The sequence below is a fragment of the Amblyomma mixtum genome, chromosome 4, assembly GCF_055824585.1.
Source record: "Amblyomma mixtum isolate Tamu chromosome 4, ASM5582458v1, whole genome shotgun sequence".
Lineage (NCBI taxonomy): Eukaryota > Metazoa > Arthropoda > Arachnida > Ixodida > Ixodidae > Amblyomma > Amblyomma mixtum.
In genome coordinates this window covers 155,688,022-155,711,690 of record NC_143015.1, presented here as the reverse complement: position 1 = coordinate 155,711,690, position 23,669 = coordinate 155,688,022, and the positions used below count along the sequence as shown (strand labels likewise).

The 23,669-nt window shown below is 45.1% G+C and overlaps 3 protein-coding genes across 10 annotated transcripts in view; 1 reads left to right on the top strand and 2 right to left on the bottom strand.

The window, feature by feature from the left end:
• The window catches only part of LOC149348881 (uncharacterized), a 36,829-nt gene extending 16,354 nt beyond the window's left edge, over window positions 1-20,475 (top strand). For 4 of the 8 annotated variants that reach the window (XM_089540997.1, XM_089540992.1, XM_089540998.1 and 1 more), the window contains 7 exons: window positions 2,246-2,382; window positions 6,575-6,653; window positions 9,252-9,356; window positions 9,447-9,525; window positions 17,515-17,598; window positions 19,383-19,481; window positions 20,098-20,475. In XM_089540997.1, the coding sequence (XP_089397123.1) occupies window positions 2,314-2,382; window positions 6,575-6,653; window positions 9,252-9,356; window positions 9,447-9,525; window positions 17,515-17,572 (390 nt within the window). In that variant the 5' untranslated portion in view covers window positions 2,246-2,313 and the 3' untranslated portion in view covers window positions 17,573-17,598; window positions 19,383-19,481; window positions 20,098-20,475. Of the gene's footprint in view, window positions 1-2,245; window positions 2,383-6,574; window positions 6,654-9,251; window positions 9,357-9,446; window positions 9,526-17,514; window positions 17,599-19,382; window positions 20,074-20,097 lie in introns of those variants that run through there. The other 4 variants (XM_089541000.1, XM_089540994.1, XM_089540993.1 and 1 more) reach the window with 4 other exon arrangements.
• LOC149348882 (uncharacterized) lies at window positions 3,224-4,820 on the bottom strand. Its single transcript, XM_089541003.1, has 2 exons — window positions 4,480-4,820; window positions 3,224-4,028 (listed from the first exon to the last, which is right to left on the bottom strand). Exons 1-2 carry the CDS (start codon window positions 4,693-4,695, stop codon window positions 3,225-3,227), a joined length of 1,020 nt encoding a protein of 339 aa, XP_089397129.1. The 5' UTR covers window positions 4,696-4,820; the 3' UTR covers window position 3,224.
• Window positions 19,055-23,669, bottom strand: part of LOC149348880 (uncharacterized) — a 32,910-nt gene continuing 28,295 nt past the window's right edge. The window contains exon 4 of the mRNA XM_089541002.1: window positions 19,055-19,526. Coding sequence (XP_089397128.1) covers window positions 19,245-19,526 — 282 coding nt within the window. The 3' untranslated portion in view covers window positions 19,055-19,244. The remainder of the gene's footprint in view (window positions 19,527-23,669) is intronic.

Below are 23,669 nucleotides of genomic sequence, written 5' to 3'. Positions count from 1 at the left end.
CAAAAAAGTGCAATACGTCGCATGACGTCAACATGGGCTTCAGTAGTTAGAAGCTTGAATCTGCAGCAGCGGTTCAAGCAAAGGCTGAGTCGCTTCCACGAAGTAGGGCGCGGAGCTCACCGATGTAAGATGGAGCCGGAGCCTTCGTATTTGCCTCGATGGCAGAAGAAAGCAGAAACAGCACTTCACCGCTGACATCGTGCCCCAAGAAAGTGAGCTTCAGAACATGAAGACACATTTGTGGTGTAGCTTGAGTCCGGATTGGGACAGGCGCTCGAGAACAGCACCAAGGTTGGTCGTGTGCTCCGGTCGGGTGGTGCCATGGACTATGATGTCGTCGATGTAGAAGAGGACACCCTTCTTTTAGAATTAGGTGCATCATCTTCTGAAAAGCCGAAGGCACCGAAGCAAGGCCATCATGGGTAATGAATGTGGTAAATTCCCGACTCTCGGGCTGAGTGGTACTTGATGGTAAGCCGAGGCGAGGTCCAACTTTGAAAAACGCTGTGACCCAGCCAAGCTATGTAGAAGTTCTTCCGTTTGAGGGAAGGCAAAACTGTCATCCACAATGGCCTTGTTTGGCTCACACAAATCCACACACGTTTGGATGGAGCCATCCCTTTTCCGAGCAACGACTATCGGAGAAATCCAAGTGGGAGCGTCGACCCGTTCAGTGATGTTTTTAGCTTTGGAGTTCCTCGTACACTTGCTGTTGAATGGCAAACGGCAGCCGTCGGAGCTTGCAAGCAACAGAAGAAACTGAATCCTGCAATCTGACTTTGTGCATGTAGCCACGGGCAACCCAGAGTTCCTTGGAGAAGAGATGTTCGAAGTGTGGACGTAGCGCAGGAGGTAATGGAGGTGTATCAGGTGTCATGGAAAGACATTCCAACGATGCACTTTTGATCTTCATTTGTAGGGCAGCAATGAAATCCAGACCGAGCAGAGTGTTCCTCCCGAGACAACGTGCAACAGGATGCAGGCGATACAGTCATGGAACTTTGCTGTGGCAACAAAACAGCCTTGAACTGTAATCCGAGACTTAGAATAGTCAGAGTTGAACTGCAGTTGATTTAAGCAGGAAAGTATCAGCGAAGAATCGGCGATACAGGTCTTCAGAAAGAATAGACATGGATGAGCCTGGACTTGAAGGCGGAACGATGATGTGCGGTGATTACATTCACGGACGATTTGTAATGCAGAGGCTCGTGTACTGTGCGATGTCAGTGCATGTTAAAGAACCCCAGGCGGTCGAAATTTCCGGAGCCCTCCACTCGGCGTCTCTCATAGCCTTAGTCGCTTTAGGACGTTAAACCCCATGAAACCAACCAAACCAAACCAAGCTCCGCCAGGATGGACATTGCCTCTTCAGATTTGTAAGAGCGGGGCGCCTCGTCACCGGAGTGCGATGCAGCAGCTGTAGGCGCCGGAGTGGACAACGGCGGCACCAATGTATAAAAAATGCGCTGACCTTCTAGCCCCAATGCAGTTCAACAGGATGGCCTTCTTCCTGTCCGTGCCCAGAGTAGAGGCACCGAAGGCCAGCATGTAACTCCGGAACGCCAGCTCCCATTGCTCCCATGGAAGGGCAGGACGACCAGGAGTCGGCAGGAAGGGCGGTGGCAGCTGAAGCCCAGAAAAGGTCAATGCGGACCGTGAGCAGTCCATGTCAAGGTCCTGAATTAAAACAGCATCCCCGTCTCCAAAATATGTTGCATTGTAAGAAGGGTTAATTGGAAATTTAGAAGCAGTACACGCAGCATACGGTTGAGCCGATCTGTATTCTCTGTACTTCCTCCTCTTCTCTCGTGCGCGCGAGTGTGTGCAGCACACCTGCCACACTTCGTCTTCATCCCACAAATCAGCTTTTTTGGCAGAACAAGACCTTGGCAAAACGCCATGACCAAGGTCGTAAATGTTTGGAGTTCCCGAGCTGTCTACATCAATGTGGGCGCGGCTTTGCGCAGTACGTGTGGTCGGGGCCTTTATGTGAGGAGGTGCCTGGTGCCATAAGTGTATCCTCGATTTCTTCTTGTTCTGCCCTTGATGGCTTGGCCATTTGTGCTTGCCCACTTGCACGTTTGCGTTTTGTCGAAGTAAACCGTCGCTGTGGGTCAATTTTTTTGTTTGCTTGTACATGCGACTGTGGCAGGTGTGCTGAGCCGATATTCAGCCTCTCTGCAGTTTTTTCCAATAGTGGCTCAAGCCATGTAATGACCTCTTCATCCGGTTCTGTCTCTTCTAGATGACCACGAATGGTATCCAACAGCTGCAGGCAGCGTGCTGGGGTCTTCATCGTTGCCTTTGCCTTCAATGTGCCAAGGGATCTTAGTGATTCCATCAGGCTGTCCTCTTCTGCTTGTGCAGTTTGGTCCTGATGAGGTAAGACAAAAAGACGACATTGCAATGTGGACATTGTCTCAACAGGAGCTGGAGCATGGCAGATAATTTTAAGGTACAGTAACAGATTTACTTTTCCTGCATTGTTTAGCACTTCTTTTTCTTATTTGACATTTTTAAAGTAAGTACGCCTTTAATGGCTGCCTCACTTTTCGTGTCTGCCAGGTGCTGCACCTGTGTCCATAATTTTGTGTCGGTCTGGTAAAACTCAAGAATGAGGTGGCAGATGCCCCTCAAAGGATGCTGCCCAGCCAATTTCATCAACTTATTTTCATGAGGCTGAGGTTAATACAATTTAGCCATGGTTAATCCCCTTTCATCTGCCACCCTGTCATGCTAACAACATCGGCGGAATTGGTTGGAGTGCCTCTTCTGAAGGCATTTGGTGCTTTGTTCTCGAGTTGTATCAGACTATAGTAAAACTGTGGTAGGTCCGCTCAAGTTAGGTAATTCATATGGCCTCAGATATCCCGCTAGCTGACGGACTAGTATTCTTGGAATAGTCTTTCTCATCGCTTGCCTCTTGGCACGGGCAATTTTGTCACCTCCAGTCTGACATGTTCGGAAAGGTATGTAATGCACCCACTGCCATCTGCCAGCTAGTACATATAGAGCAAGAAACAAGTTTTGCTGCTGTGGTAGCATATCATGTTACTGAACTGATGGAAATATAACTGCCTTCCACTTGAATTTGTATTGTAGTGATTATTCTCTTGTACAGTTTCTTTTCAGAAAAAGGAATTTTTCTCAGCATCATAAAATTAGGCAACAACTTTTCCTAGGAAATAATTTGCTTTGGGGGTCAGCTTAAATGGCTGAAAAATTCATATTGCGTGTGCTACAGAAATAATGTTGTTTATCCTACAAGGAAAAAAGGTCGTCATGCGTTCTACATGTGGCAATAGTTTAGGGATGATTTTTTGCCTACTGCAGAGTTTTTGTGCACTGTCTTGACATACCTCAGTTGGTGATGGTGTGTTTCTGGGGCCCTCTTCTGCACCTCCTTTAAATACAGCATGGATGTGCTTGCATAGGTTTCTTCGCATCGTGTTGTCTGTACACGAGCATGTAACGTGGTGCACGCAGATGTGGCATGTTGGGCATGCGAACGCACACTTCTCATTGCAGGTCCCGCTTCGGAGTTCAGTCACGACATAGCTGGTGCTTGGGGTTGTCTGGGATTGCACCAGCCACTGCTTGATGCCGGCACTTGTCACATGGTGGGGAGGAATTGATTGGCCAATTTTGTGCCGCTCTCGTGTCTCCTTCTGAAATTGACTATCCTTGTTGCGTGCAAATTTTATGAGGCGGTCGAAAATTTTGTCCCTGGTTAGTTTAAACAGTACAGAAACCAATTTGTCAATTCTCTTGTTTTGTTTGCCATCGAGGTAGACATATTTGAGGACTCTGTGCAGCGCCTCAAGCCTCATGTTGGTATTTATTCCGGCTGCTGTCCGGAAGCATGCTGCCCAAACTTGTGGCCGCTGTCCGTAGTGGCCCCTGAAGTAGTCTTTGAATCTTCCTAGGCCATTGGTTGTGTCGTCCTCTTGATCACACCACATCATGAATGCATCCATCAGCTTTTCAAAGTCTTCCTTCGTTCGCGCCTGCATGACTGTTCTTAGTGCCTGGAAAATGTGGATGGAAGGAAAAGGGAAAGCAAATTAATGATCAGCTTCATGTTGTTTTTCAAGAAGCAGCACAGGAGCTCTTGCTACTATGCATGGGCTAGACTTGATGTCAAGAGACTGTGTGCACAAGTGCAGTGTGAGTTGCATAGGGTATCTCACCTCATTGAAGGGCCCTTCAGCATATACCAATATCAACATATATCAGCATATATTATGCAATTTTCATGTTTCAGGGTTTCCTTAGCTGGGGCACATGTCACTGGCTGCTGCCAATATTTATGTCATAGCTGGCTCATATGCCCCCAGCTACAGGCCATATCTCTTAACATTATGTGCTTGTTTCATATTTAAGTTGTCACTGTTATTAATCATTTGTCAGATTTTCTAATGTTTGCATTTGGTACTTGTGCTCCTTATTAGTGTGATCTTGCTCATTTGTTAGTCATACCTTATAAGTGAATGCTTGCAGTTCACTTCCTTTGATGTGTTTTTTAATTGCTTCTCTCCAATTCTTGTCAATGTGCCAAGCACATAGCAGGCGTTGGTCAGCGTCGCCCATGATGGCTCTCCAGGCGTTGTAAAAAGCTGGTGCGTCGTCGCTCATAAATACGCGAGCTTTTAATGTACCAATCTTCTTCTTGATGGCAGTGAAGAAGATCTTCATCGCCTTTTGATCTACTTTGTTTGTGATGCAGAAGGCGACAGGAAATCCTGCCCCAAATTCATCCACACACAGCAGCGTGATGAGTTGGAAGTCATAGCCTGTGGAATAGAGTAACGATGAAATAAGTTTTCCTTTCAGAGCAGGGGTAAATAGTTATGCCATTATTGTTTGACGGGTGCTTTTACTGAACATATATTCACTGTGCACCACCTGTAGGGCCCTGACAGAATGCCACCTAACAGTCACGTTCTAAATTGCACTCAAAAAGACAATTACCACTTCTCGTTCATCACTGTGAGTATAGCTGCATTCGCAGAAGCGCTTTCTTAGATTTCTTTCACTGCGGTGTGCAGCAGAAAATGTGGAAGATTTAACTTCGTCTTAAGAGTATGATACAATAGCGTTAGAACAATCACTACAGTCCATTTTGGTCCCATGGTGCACCTTTTTGTAGGCATCGACACGCTTGTTGCCATGATATATTGCGTTATTACAGATCGTCCATATTAATTGTTCGCTCTGATTACTGACTAGAGTAGAGTGAACAATTAATATGGATGATGGTCTGTAATAAAGCTGATTGGTGGCATCCGCTGCGGTGGCTCAGTGGTTATGGCACTCCGCTGCTGACCCAAAAGACGCATGTTCTATCCGGGCCACGGTGGTCGCATTCCCCATGGAGGCAGAATTCTAGAGGCCCGGGTACTGTGCGATGTCAGTGCATGTTAAAGAACCCCAGGTGGTGGAAATTTCCAGAGCCCTCCACTACGGTCTCTCTCATAGCCTGAGTCGCTTTGGGATGGTAAACCCCCGTAAACCTAAATGTGATCTAATTAGTGTTCTGTAATTAAATGTTCCTGTGCTCTAATTTGCCTACTCTGTTGTGAGATGCTCATAGAAGGCCTTCGTTTATCCCCCTGAACAAACTTTTCTCAGTTGAGTAGGGGTAGTGCGCTTGGCTCTGGACCCAGACGACAGCAGTTCGATCCACTTGACCGCGTTATTTCTTATCAGCGAAACCGCTTTTCTGCCTCACTGCCCTTTTCACCAATCAGGGTTTTTTCAGTCCGGGTTTTCCGCTGAACGGGACCTTTAAAGCTATCGCGTTAATACGTGAGAAAGACAGTTGTTGCAACATTTCTCTCAGCACATTTAATTTCTCGATGTCCTCAGCTCCAAAGAATTGCTGTATCTCATGGCACGTGCGAACTCGACTCCACTATGTAGCTTCATTAATCTGGATCACCGATGACGGCAGCTTGCAGCTTATCACAAGAATTGCTTTTCACAAAAACTTAACAGTTGATATTTCATAGGGGAGCCCTTTTGCTTTAGCCACTGCTTGACGGTGCCAAAGCATGGAGTCCAGAAAATTGTATGTGGCCATGTAGACTGTTTCTGTACTCATGTAGCGGCTGCTGTGTTTTTCGGAGGGCTCACCAACTCCTGGAGTGAGGTCGTGTGATTGAACAGCCATTCCAGAAAGTCTGCCATTCTCTTGAACAAATTTTAACAAATCAACAGGATTGCTCAGGCCACTTGTCCAGCTGAAATGCATATTTTTGGTGAAGCTTCTTGAGTGGAAGCATGTTTTCATGAATTTCCTCTTAAAATCTTTCGTCATCATACAATATCGAATCCCATTGTTGCAAAACAAACTTTGATTTGTTAGACAAAACCTTGTATATTTTTAATTTCATTTGTTTTCCAGTGGTCACCTGCCCATTTTTATGTATTTTTATTTTGCAGGAGTATACAATATTATGCTCAGCCTTCTCTTTTTCCACCTGCATATGTAGGCAGTGCCTTTAGCTCTGTGCTCATACTGACAAAGCATTTATAGTGCTTACCAGTTGTTCCATGTGTCCCGTCTATGCAGACACGGTCTGGTCCAATGCTTTTCAGGAGCTGCTGCTGTGGCTCCGTCATCAGCACCATCATAAAGTCAGAAGTGTCGAGTAGGTCACCTTCTTGCCTTTCTAAGGTATCTGGGACGTCTTCAGCACTCTGGTGTTTGAAGAAGATCACAGGGTTGTCTGCTTCTTTTTCCATCTGGTCCACCCACAGACGAACACTGGTGTAGTCGTCCGCATGGAGACGCTCGGGGTGGCCGATCTTGTAATCCCTCATAATATTGTATAAGTCTTGCCTTGTGAGCAGATGGATCCGGTTGAGTGATCCGTCCATGTTGTCTCTTACACCGTCAAGCACACGGTCCAGTGCCACTCCTGCTTTGAGTTTGGCTGGCAAGAATAATAGTATGATGACAATGTTAATAAGAGCTAGGAGAACTTCTCCATTCACCATATTTATTCAAATGTAATGCGACCACGTTTGTAACATGAGTGTCATCTTTTTGGGCATGAACCAGAAAAAAAGACATGTAAATGTAATGTGAGGGTTGACTTAGTGGGTGCCTAAAGGAAAAAACAAAAGCAGGGGCATAACTTGTGGAATGATGCTGTGGTATATGGAAACACGAGTAGAAGTTCCAAAATAAAAGTACCTCAACAAATGGCTTTCATGCGCCCTTTGTGTTTCAGAAGTGCCGCACAAAAGATTTTGGGACCAATAAGAAGAAAAGTAGTGTCCCAACACGCCATCACCACATTGACCGTGCACTTTAGATGCCTCATTGTAAAAAAGAAACTGCTCCCAGTCTCCACCAAGTGGCAATTCATGCCTCCAGAACGTTGCTGGCTGTTCTCGGCAACGTTTAAAGGGACCAAGAAATGGTAGTACTTAGGTTAGGAAAAGCGCTCGATTGATCGGTATTCCAGCACTCATCTGAGCACCTCAAAAATTCTTCAGCTAGCTTCGTTAACACCGAAGTTATTGTGAATAAAAATGATACTCCTCCTTGCCCCCCTCAACTCCTACACACCAGTGTGGGAGAAAAAAATTATATGTAAACAAAAGAGATCAGGAGTGCACCCCTCCGCGCCCCATATAACCCTCTAGCGAGGACTTCATCCTTGCTGCAGGATAAAGAGATGTGCTTATAGCGTGGAGACTTTGAACAGACTGATTTTATTGTTCACAAAACCAATTTGAAAGACTTACGAGACATGAGAGAAGGAGCAGAGTGACTAGACATTTTGATGATACTGCTCCACCCAGGTGTGTCTTAAAGTTGTAGACGAGTCTTCTACACCCCCATCCTGCCCATCCACGCCACTTGGGAACACTTATTGAGAAGGCTTGCCCAGACTGCCCACTGATGTCATCGGGCTAGGGGCAGCTACGAGTCAGCAGTGAGGTGTCTCCCTAATGTGTTGCGAGCTACTATGTGCAGGGATTTTTGAAAATTATTTGTAAATTATAGGGTCCACGCAGAGGTTTCAAATTTGACTGGACTTAAAGACCAAGTCTACAGGTCTGTTGCACTAGAATACGACTATCAAAACCATTTCAGGGTCCCTCTTTAAGCTTGTCATTGTCTTGCGTAGAGCAGCTAGAAACTTGCAAGAGTTTGATGTAGCCGAAAAGTGCGCCTGATAGTAATGCCAAGAAAGTAAGAAGAGTGCCTTTCATGTCCAGTAGCATTACCAAGCTTCGAAGCAAATTACTGCCATTTGCATGTGGCACCGGAGGCGCTGCGAAAATTGAGAGAACTGGGTGTGGGATTCCTTCCTCATCAACCAGGATGTAGCTGGCAACATAGTTTTATAGTATTAAATGGGAAGACTTGGGGATAAGAGTTAATGGAGAATACCTAAGTAATCTGCGATTCACTGATCACATTGCCTTGCTAAGTCGCTCAGGACATGAACTGCAAAGCATGATCAATGAATTAGACAGGCAGAGCAGGACGGTGGGGCTAAAAATTAACATGCAGAAAACCAAAGTAATGTTCAACAGCCTAGCAAGGGAACAGCAGTTCACAATTGGTGGCTGGCGAGGTGCTGGAAGTAGTAAGAGAATATGTATGTAGGACAGGTACTGACAGCTGATCCGGATCATGGGAGGGAAATAACTAGAAGGGTAAGAAGCGGGTGGAGCGCATATGGCAGGCTCTCTCAGGTCATGAATGGCAGTTTACTAATACCCCTCAAGAGAAAAGTATACAACAGCTGTATCTTACAGGTACTCATCTATGGGGCAGAAAAGTGGAGGCTAACAAAGAGGGTTCAGCTTAAGTTAGGGGCAACGCAGTGAGCTATGGAAAGAAAAATGGTAGGTGTAACGCTAAGAGATCAGAAGCGGGCGGACTGGGTGAGGGAACAAACGCGGGTTAATTACATCCTAGTTGAAATCAAGAGGAAGAAGTGGGCTTGGGCAGGGCATGTAATGCGAAGGCAAGATAACCGCTGGTCCTTAAGGGTAACGGAGTGGATTCCAAGAGAAGGCAAACGTAGCAGGAGGCGGCAGAAAATTAGGTGGGTGGACGAGATTAAGAAGTTTGCGGGGATGCGGTGGCCACAACTGGTGAAGGACGGGGTTAATTGGAGAGACATGAGAGAAGCCTGTGCCCTTCTTGGTGCGGTCAGGATGATGATGATACAAAAAGGCCCTTTCACTTGCAGACCTTTCTGATGCCTTTTTTTGTGTTTCAGATTCGCACTATCCCAGATGGCCTATGATAGCATTGTTCATCTTTGAAGAAAGACGGATGTTCATGCTCTTACCTGCAATGGCAGCTCTCTCAGTGGTGGACAGAAGTGAGTGGCACAAGCGAAAGTCGTGGCCCCGATGCGTGCTTTGCAATACGACTGATATTCCTTTTTTGCCTTCTGTCACGGTCATTCCAGCAAAGCAGACATTTCCACATTTCACACTTCCTTGTGACTTCATCATGCGGAGTCCTGTGCCTGAGAAACATATGCAGAGGTAACCAGCTGCTTATAGTTTTACTTTAAGTGCCATAGACAAGTCTAACTAATCAGGTAGCAAGGTATGTTGCTGGGCTAGTGTGTTTGGTTACAGTCATTCTAGAAAGAGCAGCACTGGCAGATGGACAGGATGAGGAAAAGGCACAGCTGTGCTGGTCTAAGAAGTTTATTTCCAGAGGCACTGATGCACACCTTTTATACTGTGACATCAAGTTGACAAACAGTGGAATGCAGAGATTCGCATGTGCGAGGTTACTCAAAGATTTAACGAGGCAAGAACAGTGTGTGGTCTCACGTTGTTTAGTGTGTCAGCCCTAGATGCTTGTTAGAGAAAAAAAAGTCGCCATCTGAATGAAGCCTCCACCTGCCAACCGGTGGCAAAATGAAGAGAAGGAATCCCCCTTTCCTTTTCATGCACTAGCATTATGTAGGTCACTAGTGGAAAAGCCTTGTGTCCTTGTAAAGCCCAGTGGTGTCTTGGTGAATGAGAACAACCGGTCTCGCGGCACCTGCAGTCACGTGGAAAGGTTCAACCCAGGCACGCCAGCTGCAGCTGAGTGGAATACTGGAATTGAGGGTGGCACGCCTGCTCCAGCCTAGCTGAAAGGAGGCAAACCAGTCTCGCAGCAGCTGCAGCCAAGTGGAAAGGTAGAAAGTGCGTCGCCACCTGCCGCTTAAATTGTGTCTAAAACTGTCAAGTGCACCCACGTTGCAGTTAGTTTAACGAAGCAAATTGGGGCTAATTGTTTTTTCTTTCCCTTTACCTGCAGTCACCCACACAAGTCACATGCCCAAAAAATTAATTCCCCCCCACACACACACTTTTATTTATCTGGCCTTGTCACTTATTGTGTGGATGACAATAAAGAAAAAAAAGGGGGTGGCAACACAGTGTTCTTTCATTGTTCTGTGTTTGATAACCTTACACATGCATAAATCTGCCTTTCGCTTGTTAACTTGTCAAAATATAAACGGTGGGGGTTGGTGCCTTTGGAAATAGCTGTTAGTTAAACACAGTTGTGCCTTTTCTTTGTCTTGTACGTCAGCTTTCAGTGTTGCTCTTCCTAGAACAACCGGGCAGTTTTCTTTTTTCTAACAAATGGCACTCATCCATTCATGCCAACTTGCTTTTGACAAACTGGAGGCATAGTTTGTTGCCTGAAGGAAGTAAATTTTTTAATGCTGCTAGTGGATAAAAATTGGAAAATTGGTTTTTGAGGAAAGCAAATGGCGCAGTAACTGGGTAACTCAGCGGACACCCGAACCACGCCGTAAGGAAGAGATAATGGAGGAAGTGAAGGAAGTAAGGAGGAAAGAGGAAATTTCAGTTTGTCAGTCCGTGTACAACGAAAGTCATTTTGTGCTTCTTCGAGGGTGACGACAGTAGACAAGGCTGCGGCACTTTTTAAGTAGGTTTGGAAGAGTTTCGGGAATAATTTTGACCACCTGGGGGGATGTTTAACGTGCACTGACATCGCATCGAAACGCGGCTGCCACGGTTGGGTTCAAACCCGGGTACTTCGGCTCTATAGCTGACTGCCCTAACCACTGAGCCACCGTGGTTGGTTCTAGTGGATAACGAGAATGGAAGTTCTGCTAATATCAGTTTGTTTTGGTGAATTTTCTTGCTGGAGCAACATAAGCGCTTTAACATTATAGCTTTATTTTATGGCAACATGGACTGCAGTGCACAGAAGTCGTGTGAGTTTTATGGTGATTCTAGCTTGGGTAACGGTAATTTCAAGTTCTGTAGCAGTGACAGCTGAGATTCCTGACTAGTTATTTTTGTACGATTTCTTTTATTATATTAGAGCAAAAGAATTAGATGGCTATGTTGACGCCAGAAGTGTCCGCAAAATGTGTCACCAGAAGTTGGTCCCCTGTGACGTCGCGAGGTATGTGACGTCGTCGGTCATATGAGCTGTAAGACATTAGAATGAAAATAAGAAAAGAAAATTGAGCTCTGTGTGGGAATCAGACCCGGGCCAGCGGTGTGCGAGATGATGCAAAATTTAGTGTGTAATATTTAGGGTCCCGAAATTTAGGCACTAAAGAACCCCGAAATAGGCAGGCATCTAGGCTCTAAAAAATATTTAAATAGGCGCTATAAAGCAAAAATAGGCGCTTTGAATAATACGCTTCAGTCATAAGTACAAGATTTATAAGTTAAGCACGGAGCGTACGCAGTCCTCAACAGAAGCAGTAAAGCGCATTCTCAGGTTTTCGAACTTGAAGCTCCTTCGGTTTTCGCTAAGCTTAGCTTTGTACTTTAAAAGGGTTCTTTTGACATCACATGAAATTAGTGGCGCGAACCTAAAGCATGAGAGTTGATAAAGGCTTAGGCTTTCAGATGATGTGGCCATGTCGTCACCGCATAGAAAGTCTCCGATTTGGGAAATTGTTTCTAGCATCTATTTTTTCTACCCATTGTTGCATCTTCCTAGAAGCAGTAGCGCTCTTTCCATCCAGTCCCTTTCAACGATTCATCTACTGAGAGTACAGCCTTTTCCAACTATGTCGTCCTTTCTGTCATTGTTGAGAAGTTTGCAATAATATATGTCAGGTCTCTTTCCAAACTCGCCTCTTGCTACACTTCGAGATAAACACTTCGTTACACTACGTTCAAGTTACAATTCGAGAAAAACATTCGGCGAGACCTGCACCTTTTGTGCGCGCATCGGCGCACGCCTTTCACCATACATAGATGTTTCAAAATTCAAAAAGGGCACCTAGGACCGAAGTGCCGGATTTAGGCATTTATAGGCAAAAAGTGCGGTTAAATAGGTAGTATTTCCTAAAAAATGACAAAAAGGCAGACAAGTTCAAAAACCCTCCGTTTAGGCATTTATAGGCATGTTTAGGCAAGTGCCTAAATTTCCGGGCCCTAGTGATGACGTCACACCCAAGCGGAGTCACAACAGTCACAATCCCTGCCACGTGCAGACAGGAGAGAGAGAAAGAGGAGGAGGATGAATAGTTGAAAGAGACTTGCGTCCCTGAAGTGGCCAGGGTGGTTTAAGCAACAGATATTGCTGGTGCAGACGAAATCCCAGTGACGTCACTGGTTGACCTCAGTGTTGTGGCAGTATTTCTGAACACATTCACCAGAATTCTGAGCAACCGTTTGTTGTACAGCATTCCAGGTGGTGGCATAGCATTTCTCTTTGCAAGTAGCTTATACATGTTTTAGTCAAGTTGGAGGCTAGCTTGCATATGCACCTTCAATTGCATGTTTTGAGGTGCGGTTGAGGTGTCAACCAAGGCGTCAAGATTTGGGAGTACTCTGCCCTTTCCTTTCCTCAAAACACACACTTTCGCATTCCTCCACATAAGCGAACCCAAGTTCCCTCAGAATTTTTGAACTATCTTGTTTAAGTACTGTCACCTCATGCTTATGGAGCATAGAAAAATGTGTACTTAATTTCAGTGGTATAAGTCGTTAGACTAGTTGTTTTCTTTCTTTGCTGCCTGTGTGGGAAAGCTAAAAGTGTAAAATTAAGCTTTCTAGATGCTTGGACTGAGTTCTGCGTTGGATGATAGCTAGGACAATTTCAATTTTCTATCACTACGGCCATCAGTGTAGCTTCCAGTAATGTTCCAGCTGGGATTCGATTACTTATTGATATTCATATGGCTGCAAAGTAAAGCCATACAGTTTTCTCGGAAGCTTTCCGGCTGGAAAAATTTGTTCACATCTTTGGCTTGATACCGTGACCACCACTGGTCCAGGGGAGTCGCTGTTGCCAAATTTATCAATTCCAAGTATGAATAGCTTTCCTCGGTAGTCATGCACTGCACTCAGGTGGATGCTAATTAGTGTGCTCATTTATTGAAATCTGCTTTACCTTGGGGTTTCGTTTGACTTCGTTAGAAAAATACTATTGTCTTTTAAGTTGTTCATCACTTTTCAAACGTTTTTTTTTTCACAACTGTGAAGCTTCTGAGAAAGCTGTGTAGATTTTCGTTGCATAGCTGTATACCTATGCTTAGGTCAGGTAATTGCTAAATAATTGAAATGTACTTCACATTGGGGATTTCTCATAAGTACTGGCTCATAATGCCCCTGACACTGTGGTTATGGTTAGTGTTCTTGACTTTTGATGACTACAGTTGCTTTGTTGAACCACAACAAACTGATGTACAGTACCTTTTGAAATGAAATTGCCAGAGCGATGGCATTGCAGGTAGGTCACTTTCTCTCCTGATGGTTGGCACACTCTTGCACCTCTTGTGGCCACGAAGCGGCTGCGGGTGTCGCTCTCAAGTTTCTCCTTCCAGATGTTGAAGGCTAAGTAGGGAAGTACAAAACAATGGAAGCCATTGCTTTATCTGTGCATGCATGTATAACAGTAGACTAAAAACCTAGAAAGTAAAATATCGTGCAACTTATTTTTGAGAGGGGATTTTGCTATAGCTGTGGCACTAGGAGTTGGGACACCAGATTTGTAGGTGCCCTTTTTAGGGACAAGGAATCACTGCATAGAATTCCCCTGCATATGTAAAGACTGGATCAGTTTCTTGTGACATGAATTTTAGCTGTTATTTCAACGGCCATAATATGGATATGATGTCACATTTCAGATTGCACAACATTGAGATTATGTCATGCATGCAAGAACTGTGGTGCAGTGAAGACTACTTACAACATAACCGCTTATAGTGCGGGACCAGATATAATGCGGTTTTTGCCGGCCGCCAGTCTGCCTCTTATAGGCTTCAGTGTAAAGCTATACCGCTTAATATGCGGCCGCACGATGCGAACTACCGGTTATACTGCGGTTTCGAAATCCGCTTGGTGACCACGCAGGACACAAAGTGTGCTTCTGTGTCCCACCAGCTGCTTCTGAGGCGCGATGCTGCTTACTCCTCAAAACAAATGCAACAAACAATTACGCAGCAATTGAAGGTCGATCCGACGGGAATGTGAGTGCATGAATCATTTCCACGATCACTGATGCTCCGCTGCTTAGGTAACGATTTTTCAGTTTCGCTTTCAAGGAATATTTAAAGTCCCTTAGCTCAGTGGAAAATCGAGGTAATCCGCAATGCCGTGAACAGGCAGCAGCTGGTCGAAATTGCATTTTTTTTTTTCTGGCTGCACTAACGTGCCTCTAAAAACTATATTCTGCACTGATAACAAGGGGCTGTGCTCACAGTAATCTTTGCGGTCGCACTGCGCACGGTCTGCCAAAGCTAACCTAAGCGTGCAGTGGACTAAGTGGGTTGCTTTTCATTCAGTGATAAATGACTTGTTTTTTAATGCAAAGTTACCTGCCTGGCATTTATTTCATCTGAGCAAACCGTGTTTTTGCTATAGTGTGGTACCACTTATTGGCTGCGAGATTGAGCAGAGTTGCCACCTCGCAGCGCAGCGGAGAACCCTCCATAGTGTGGACGCCCGCTCACATCGTCTGCTAGCCAGCAGTGTTTACGTGCTCAGCAGACATTTTTCATGATTGTTTGCTTCGCACTGTTGGTGCGCTCCTATTTACTTGTGTGCCTCAGTGAAGACTGTAATTGTTTATATTGAGTATGTAATGCTGGATCATGACATCCTCCGTCAGTCTTCGGCACTGCAGGTTCTTTGCCGCGTGGTGTCTTAAACAAAGTGACGGTGACGTTAAGTTCCTTGCCAAACTGCAACTAACAGGTTGCTGCCGTCCATACAACTGAACGCGCGCCCACCAATTGTATATTTCCGTCACTAGTTCGAACGGGCCATTTTATACCCTTTATGTGCATGATCAAGTTGAGGTTTTCCTTCTCGCTATGTTACATGATTTCTTAACGCGTTTATATATTTTTTATTACTATTAAACTTTAAGGCTGTTGCGCTTTTGCCGCACTGCAACAGTGAGAAAATTTTGGCCCAGAAAACTGCGAAAATGTTTCAGGATTCAAATCGTACCCAGCGCTTAATTGTAACAGTAAATGTTAGCTGGTGAAACTAGATAAAGGTACGCCATTGTCAGCCAAGTAGCGTTGGTACTCGGCTAAGTGTGAATGTTCTCCCACCTAAGCTCATTGCTCCTGACAAGTAAAAATTGAGAAGAATATGACCAACATATCTACTACGTCATTCTATGGGGTGGAGTATAATAGCACTGAATATCATATGTGCTTAACTATCTTTCCCTTCATACATGGCAGTGTTTACTTGGCAAGGAGTATTACATATTAAGAGCCGCATGAACATGAAGGCAATCAATTTTTTCGACAGCAGGATGGCGCATGTTTAAATATGATTGCCTGGACTGTTCTATATGACAAATCGACAGTAGCAGCAATGTTATTTTGGTAATTGTGAATAATTAATAGTGAATAATTACAAATAAAGGAGGAAACCAAAATTGGTTGCCTATACTCCTTTAAATTAACCTCCAAAAAAAGCCCATTTTTCTTGCAGTAAGGAAGGAGCAACCAACAACAAACTTAGGGTAGTACATCTGTGCAGTTGATTGTGTGAAAAAAATGTCTCACCTGACATTGACGGGAAGCGACGCTCCTCGTATGTCGGACGGAAATCGTGCCCGCTGATGTGGTGGGACTGTAGTTCGTTCAACGTGAAGAAGCTCTCATTGCACAGGTCACACACATGTTTTGGCTGCTTCGGTTTAGCGTCGACCTCCTTGTGGACGTGCAAGAGATGCCTCTTCAGGTTCCATTTGTTCGCGCATTGCATACCGCAGCGCGGACACGACAGTTTCGAAGGACCCTCCATGCTTCGCAAGCGGCGAGCGCGCTCGCGCGCGAAAGTAGGAGCACGCTGCTCAGCGCGCCTGCTGCTTCCGATGCGCTGGCACTACGCTTGCTAAAAATCTCGAGAAACGGATATCTGCCGGAATCTGACACACTAGGTAGTGCCAAAAGTGCCAAAACACGCTGTCTGGCGGTAACAGGCCTTTGCGGGCGTGATGACCACAGCTCTACCACAGCGGAGCAGAAAGCGCGCGAACCAGGTCTCGAGGAGCTGAAATGTGCGCGCGTATTTTGGCGCGCTTTAATTTCGTGAACGTGGAAGCCGGCAGGTGCCATTCCGGCGCCCCAGTCTGAAGCGGTATAGATTTAATACCATGGATGGAGAGTAAAATCTTTTCAAATGGCAAAATTCTGGCTGAGGCTTGCACTTAGATTTTTACACGTTTCTGTGTCAAGTTTGCATGGACAACCCTTATATTTCAGTGTTCTCTGAGAAGAAATTGGAGTTTGCCTGTGTCACAGAAGTACCACTTTTGCTCAAAACGCATCTCTCATTGTGCAGAAGAGAGCAAACACTAAAATGTCATTTGCACTCAAAATATCAGTGCAGCGCATGAGCACGAACCTCTAGCTGGCAAATATGCATGAAGGTTACGCGTCTGAATATTCCAGTAAGTTTCGTTTGTCCGCTACCAGAGCCCCTTTATATCACGCAAAGACTGCGAAGAAAACCTAAATGTTTCGCATGAACGGGAACCGAAACTTGGCGGCGCCACAGGTGGCCACGCCAATTTCCGCGCTTGGTTCGAGTAGTTTCGGTTTTGACGCGTCGAGGGAAACCGAAACTTGGTGGCGCCACAGGTGGCCACGTCAATTTCCGCGCTTGGTTCGAGTAGTTTCGGGTTTGACGCGTCGAGAGTCGCAATTGCAGAGAGGAAGAGAACCACGTACCCACCGGAGTGCGTCTCGCATAGAGTTGGCTCGGCACTTTCATCCTGCACTTCAGCACTGCGCACTACTTGCCACTTACAGCCACGCTGTGCGTATGTACTGCGTTGTTGATACCAACGAAGATGGAGGTTACTACAGCGGAAAACGCGGAGAAAAACTGACGTAGTGAGTTGTGCGAACGGCCGTACTGAATGACAGCGGGGCAGTGGTCTCAAGGCGGAATATCAATGCCGTGGGTGTGCTGCAGTGGACCACTTTTTTTTCTACTATTCCGCTTGGAAGGCGGAAGAAGAGCGCGCATGCGCAGTTGTGCGGAGTTTGCTCTCTCGATGTTCAGGTGCGGAAGAACGGGTATCGCCGTGCATGGAGGTGTGTTCTCTTCATTTATACCCTGAAGTCTACGTGCGTAATACATCCCTGAGTGAGTAATTTGGAATTCCTTGGAAGCTTTATAGGCTTCCCTGAAGCAAGAATTTACAGTATCAGTGGGGAGTGATTGAAAAGTATGCTAATCTGATTACTCGCGGGGAAGCATGAAGCATCAAGCCAGTAAGTGCGTGCAAGGATTTACCAAAGCTGCTGACAAACACTGCACCTCGTTCTAGTAAGCGTAATCGCAGCTTGGTTTTAAACGAATTTTGTACGCCTGCGATCACGCGTAAGGTACAGCGGATGAAGATACTCGTGGCTAGCGTATGGCGCACGGGCCTCAACGTTAGCAAACAACGCTCGACGTTCTTTTGGATCGGAGAAAGCATCAACGCTGGGATGCATATAGAGTGACTCAAGCACATTCTGTAGAGAATTTAAAAATTTCGTGCACTCGGTACTCGTGGGCCGCCGCGATGGCTCAGTGGTTATGGTGCTCGGCTGCTGACCCAAAAGACGCGGGTTCGATCCCGGCCGCGGCGGCTGGAATTTCTTTGAAGGAGAAATTCTAGAGGCCCGTGTGCTGTGCGATGTCAGTGCACGTTAAAGAACCCCAGGTGGTCTAAATTATTCCGGAGACCTCTCCCACCTTCCTCCCTTCCCTTACGGCGCGGTTCAGCTGTCGAGCGAGGTATGGGAGACAGATACTGCGCCATTTCCTTTCCTCAAAAACCAATTTACTTTTAATAATCGCATAGAGTTCTCAGTGTCCTTTTAACAGCTGGTTCTGGTTAAATCGGGTGCTCCTGCTAAAATATCCAGGGATACAAAATATATGGGGACAAGATAGCTACAGGCAACTGTGTTGTTGACCGCTGTATGTCGAGGGGCAAGCCCTTGTGTGTCTTGATGAGTGAGTTCAAATGAGTATGAGTCAGTGAGTCCAGATGAATCTTGAATTGTTACAAGTTTAGAGCTTAAATGAGTTAGTCAGCTCGGGCCTGTGCGAGTGAGTGAGCCCATAGGTTGACTAAGCTTCTGTGAGTGAGCACTCATGATTTTGCCGATTTGCACTCTCATGTGGCGTCCTTGCTTTCCGGCACAGTGCTTTGCTTTTGGAATTGGGAATTGTTATTCAGCCTTGCAGACTAAACGCCTGGCCAACAGCTAAGAACCCTGCTTTGCTTGGTCACTGGCGCTACTTTTAATTTTTCCGCTGGTCTCTACTTCATTGTTTCCGCTCACAAGGGATGGTCACGTGAGATTTTTAATTGAAAAGCTTTACATGTTGTTGTCCAGAAACATTGGTCCGAAAGCCCTAATGACATCGCCATAGTCTGCTTAGAGGTTTTAAAGGGACCCTGAGAATAACCTCATCTAATTATCGCTCAGAGTAAAAATCACTGAGGAAATAGAAATAGGATTTCACACATCATCCCGCTAGTCTGTTCTAACTTACATGGCCTTACTGAAAAGGCCTGGTTGTTACGAGTTTGAAATGAATGGTATTGTAATGTAACCACCAAGATCTGCAGTGAAAAAAATCTGCATCAACGTATGCATTTTACTGTCGAAATTGGACAGCTATGCCAAGCTGCATTTAGTTTTTTCTACCTTATTGAGGCAGTTCATTTTTTCTTGAGCTGGTGGGTCTTTTTTTACACATGCATGGTATGGGAACCTAAAAAAAGCTGCGAATTAGGCAGTGCATAAATCCTGCTGCTCACATCTCCTGCAACCAGTTCCATCATTGTGGGCATCTGCATTTGCTGCTGTGTGCGAATAAAAAGGAATTGTAGCATATGAATGGCGTTTTATTTTCTCATCTTGTCCAAGGTGTTGGAACTTCTTTGGCGGAGTAAGTCGTTGCCATCTTTGAGCAAAGGCTTGACCGTGGCACCCATCCCCAAGAAGTGCTGGTTTGTGTCCTTGCAGGTAGGTCGTACGAGCCCCGGCATCCCAGTCGAGGTCTCCACGCACCTGTTTCGGGAATTGAATTAGAAACAACATTGACATGCAATTTAATATTTTGAATCTGCCCACCAATTGCATTTGAACTCTCCATAAAGGAAATTGTTGCGCAACCTTAAAAATACACACCTCGTTCAGTAATTAGGAAAGACAGTGAAAGTGCCGAATGAGGTAATAAGCAGACATAATTTATTTCCCCTTAAATGGCACTGTTCTTAATACAGCAGTAGCTCGATTTTTATGGCGCTAGGGTACTGATCCTGAAGACCTGGGTTCATTCCCAGCCACAGAGGCCATGTTTCGATGGAAACAAAACTCAAAGTACCTATATGCTCTGCGATGTCTGTTAAATAGCCCCAGATGGTCTAACCTGAATCTGGAGCCCTCCACTATGTGTCCCCATAACCCACATGGCACTTCAGGATGCTAACCCCCACAATTTGTTCTTGCTTGTCTGAAACTATATCAACCTGCAATAAAGAATTGCTTTTAGAAGTTTTGTTCTTCAGCTATCTTTGTCCCTTCAAGTTATCAAAACTACAAGGTGGAGCTTGCATGCTTTTTTTTTTTTTTTTTTTAGAGAGATGAACGTGAAAGGACATCGAGGCCAACTTGATCCAATTTCTGTTAAAAATTGTCTGGCTATGCTGTCAAGCAACAAGGTTGGATTTACAACTCGTTTGAAGTGAATTAGGGTTCATTCTGAACTGTTTTGGACAGGATGTTAGTGAATTGATAGTAGCTCGAACCCAAAAGTGCTGTGATTGTCTCGGCTGATGTATAGAGCAGGTGAAGGGATTGTAAGATGCTTCAGGCTGTTCTGTTGCCCAAAGAACAAGTGTTTTGAAATTATTATTTGCTATCTTCGTTCTGTACACTGATGTCATTTGTATGCCCCTCCTGCTTGGGCTGTAAAGGCCTGCAGTATTGAATAAATAAAATAAATTTTTAACATGTGTATTGATAAAGAGCACCCAAGTTTTAGCCCAACAGCTCACTTCATTCCTTGCCAGTTTCTCTGCCTCTACAGGAGACACTGAACGAGTGTTAATAACCTGACAGCTGTGATGTAACTGAATTGGAAATACTTCTTTCCCACTTCGAGTGCAAATTTTCTCATGACGAGAAATTTTATAGGCATAAAAAATTTGAGACTACTACTGCCCATTTTCAGAAATCATTAACCCTTCACCAGTGAATATGATGTAAAGGGAGGGGGAGGGGAGTGTTCACGCCACAAGCTGCCTCGGCGCTCATGCGTTAAACAAAGGACCAGACATTTCTGCCGGAAACCCTTAAAAGAGTTTTTGAAGTAGGCAGTTGTCTGAAAACTGAACTCCCATACATTACAAAGATCTGAATGTAAGAGCATGTGTACCGTATCGATCATACTACGGGTCTGCTTAGAGAGGATCACCGTTGTTCGTCGTAAGGCTGATAAAGACTCGCAAAAGTAACAACTTTCAGGCGTCGATTTAAAAAACAATTTAAGTCCTACACAAACGAGCGGTGAACATTCGTAATTCAATTAATGCGCCGTAGCTAAGGCTTCCGCAAGAGCAGTACAGGTGGCGACACCATTCAATCCAAATTCCTTTGCTTTAAGCACTATAATTCATAATACTAAAATTTTGTGCTTCTTTTTGAAAATTCCCAGTTTTGCTTGCAGCAAAACTTTGTGGTGGTGGCGCTACATGCTCGTTTCCGCTTTTTTTTTTTTCTTCCTCCACGGCTACGCTTTGCATGAGGTGCGCTTCAAGTCGTATGTGCTGTCGTGCGCAGTCGAGTGAACCTGATCGATTATGGTGCTTGTGCTTTGTGTCTCCGCTGCGCGTGTAGTATGGTTTTTCGGTTGTTACTGCCGTTGTCGGGAAATAAAATGACTGCGTTGGAATGGACATCGCTGCAGCGTCGTCGAACCTTGCCGCATAATGTCGTTTTTCCGGTAAGTACCGACAACTGTGCCTTGAAAATAGAATTCGTTGTTAACTGTGATGTCCTGATTTCTATCATTCTTCTGTGTGGCCAAGCATGAGTGTGAGCCATCTCTCGGGCGATTTTGCGGAGGCTGCAGCAGCTCTCGTCCGGTCCACCGGGCTGCGCTGGTTTTTCTAGGCAATGGGAGGAAACGAGGTGCAGTTCGGGCAGGACGACTTAATGGCACATGGGTTTTGTGGAGACATGGAGCAACCACCCTGTAAACGCGTCTACGCATAGGGATACTGCAACGGAACAATGGGCAGTGGAATTTGGACATTCATTCATGATAGTATGAACTGCTGAAGGGTCAAACAGGAATGCATGGTACGTTTATGGCTAAATGGAAAAGTGTCAGACGAGCAGACACCTTGACTTTTTATACCCGTGAACAGAAGCAAATGCCAAAAAGAAAAAAGTATTATACACAACAGAGTACATTGCTGGGCAAGTATGTCAATCATTATAAACAAAGGGTGCTGTGCACATACAATCAAGGATGAGAAGGGTACACAACAAGCAAAGACTCTTGAAGATGAGATCCTTTTGGCGCAAGGGCATCTAGGGCCAAAGAGCGCCACACAAGGTGTTTGGTCGGCAGGGTAAAATGCGGCACACTTTAAAATCAACACCGAGTGTATAGGGCCGAGTGAAGCAAAGTGAAGACTTAATTCTGCGCTTGTTGTGTACCCTTGTCATCCTTGTTTGTACATGCGCAGGACCCTTTGTTGGTAATAAAGTACAACGAGCAACATTATTTGGCTAGATGGATAGGGTCAGAGAATTGTGCTAGGGGTGCAAGTAAGACATGGATGGGTACACACATTCGACAGGCAACATGCTGCTGGATATGTGTGAAAGGCATGATTTAGTTGTATTCAGCTGTTGCAAGAGAGAACATGGGAGGTAAGAAGTGTGCACTTGACTAAAGATTATGCAATAATGTAGATACGATGCTCAATAGGCTAGAGCTGATGAACACACATGAATGCGGCTCCAGAAGTCTAGGTAGTGGCTACAAACATGCCAAGTTTTAGAAGAGAAACCAATGGAGGAACAAGGCAAGATGAACAACTAGACTGGATCTTTTACTTGGAGGAGCAATTGAAAATAGCAACCAAACAAATTGCAGTAGTAACTTCTGAGCATAATAAAAGGAAATGGATTCACACAAATTTTAACGAGATTATTTGATTTAGAGTGTACTAAAGTGCAAGTCAGGTCAAAAGGGAGAAGACTCAAACCCATGAGCTGGTGTGAAGGGAAAGTCAAGAAGGCCACTGAGAAACATAGGTGGCCTCCAGGGAACATGGACGTTCCAAGCATAGTGGGGACCAGAAGCTGAGTAGACAGAAAATTAGCTGCAGTAAAACAGAGCTTAGCTAGTTGGTACTACAAAAATAGAGCTGCAACAGGGGACAAAGAATGGGATAACTTCATAAATTATCGAAGCGTCGAAAGAAGGCATCCTTTTTGGTTGATGAGAAAAATTAGAAAAGAAAAGCAGCTATTTAATTTTCAAACCATTTGAACTCCATGAGTGATAAGACTAGTGTAGAGCAGAGGTTTGTAGGTATAGCTCAAGGTATTTGGTGAGAAGGCGATAAGGCAGCACAAGATGTGGGAACAATGATGACAGAGAAATTTAAAGACCTAAGAAATGTGTGCACTTCGCCTAAGGAGGACAGACGTCAGACAGCGTGACAAAGGCGGGGACATGGGAAGAAGACAAAGACGAGCAGTGACTTTCAAATGAAGCTTTATTGCTTGGCCTGCGAAAATATATACATGAGGCACTACCAACAACAAAAAAAACATGATGACAATCACATGAACAGATATAAGCTAACAAGTGTTGAAGGTTGCAACAGTGGCGTCAATATCTTGCGTCCAGAAACCTTATTTCCCTCACTGTTAATGCCAACGAAGCACTACTTACATGTGCGTCTTCAATCCTCGCGATTTCTGCAGCTTCTAATATTTCTCGGGTAAGCCGATTTTGATGTTTACTTCTCGCACTCATTTGGGAGAACTGCGGCATGCAATCTTTACAATCCCTGCAGTGAATGCCCAGGTGCCTTTTCACAGTTTCGAATACACTGTTGTGATGCTCCTTGAGGCATCGCCCAATTGTCTAAAATATTGTTTACCACATGATAGCCAGATAGAGTAAAC

What these genes read in the sequence shown, in the direction of transcription:
- LOC149348882 (XM_089541003.1), bottom strand. Translation starts at nt 4,695, where the DNA reads ATGAAGATCTTCTTCACTGCCATCAAGAAGAAGATTGGTACATTAAAA. An exon ending in TGCAAGCATTCACTTATAAG is followed by an intron (nt 4,029 to 4,479) that starts GTATGACTAACA and finishes CACATTTTCCAG; the next exon opens with GCACTAAGAACAGTCATGCA.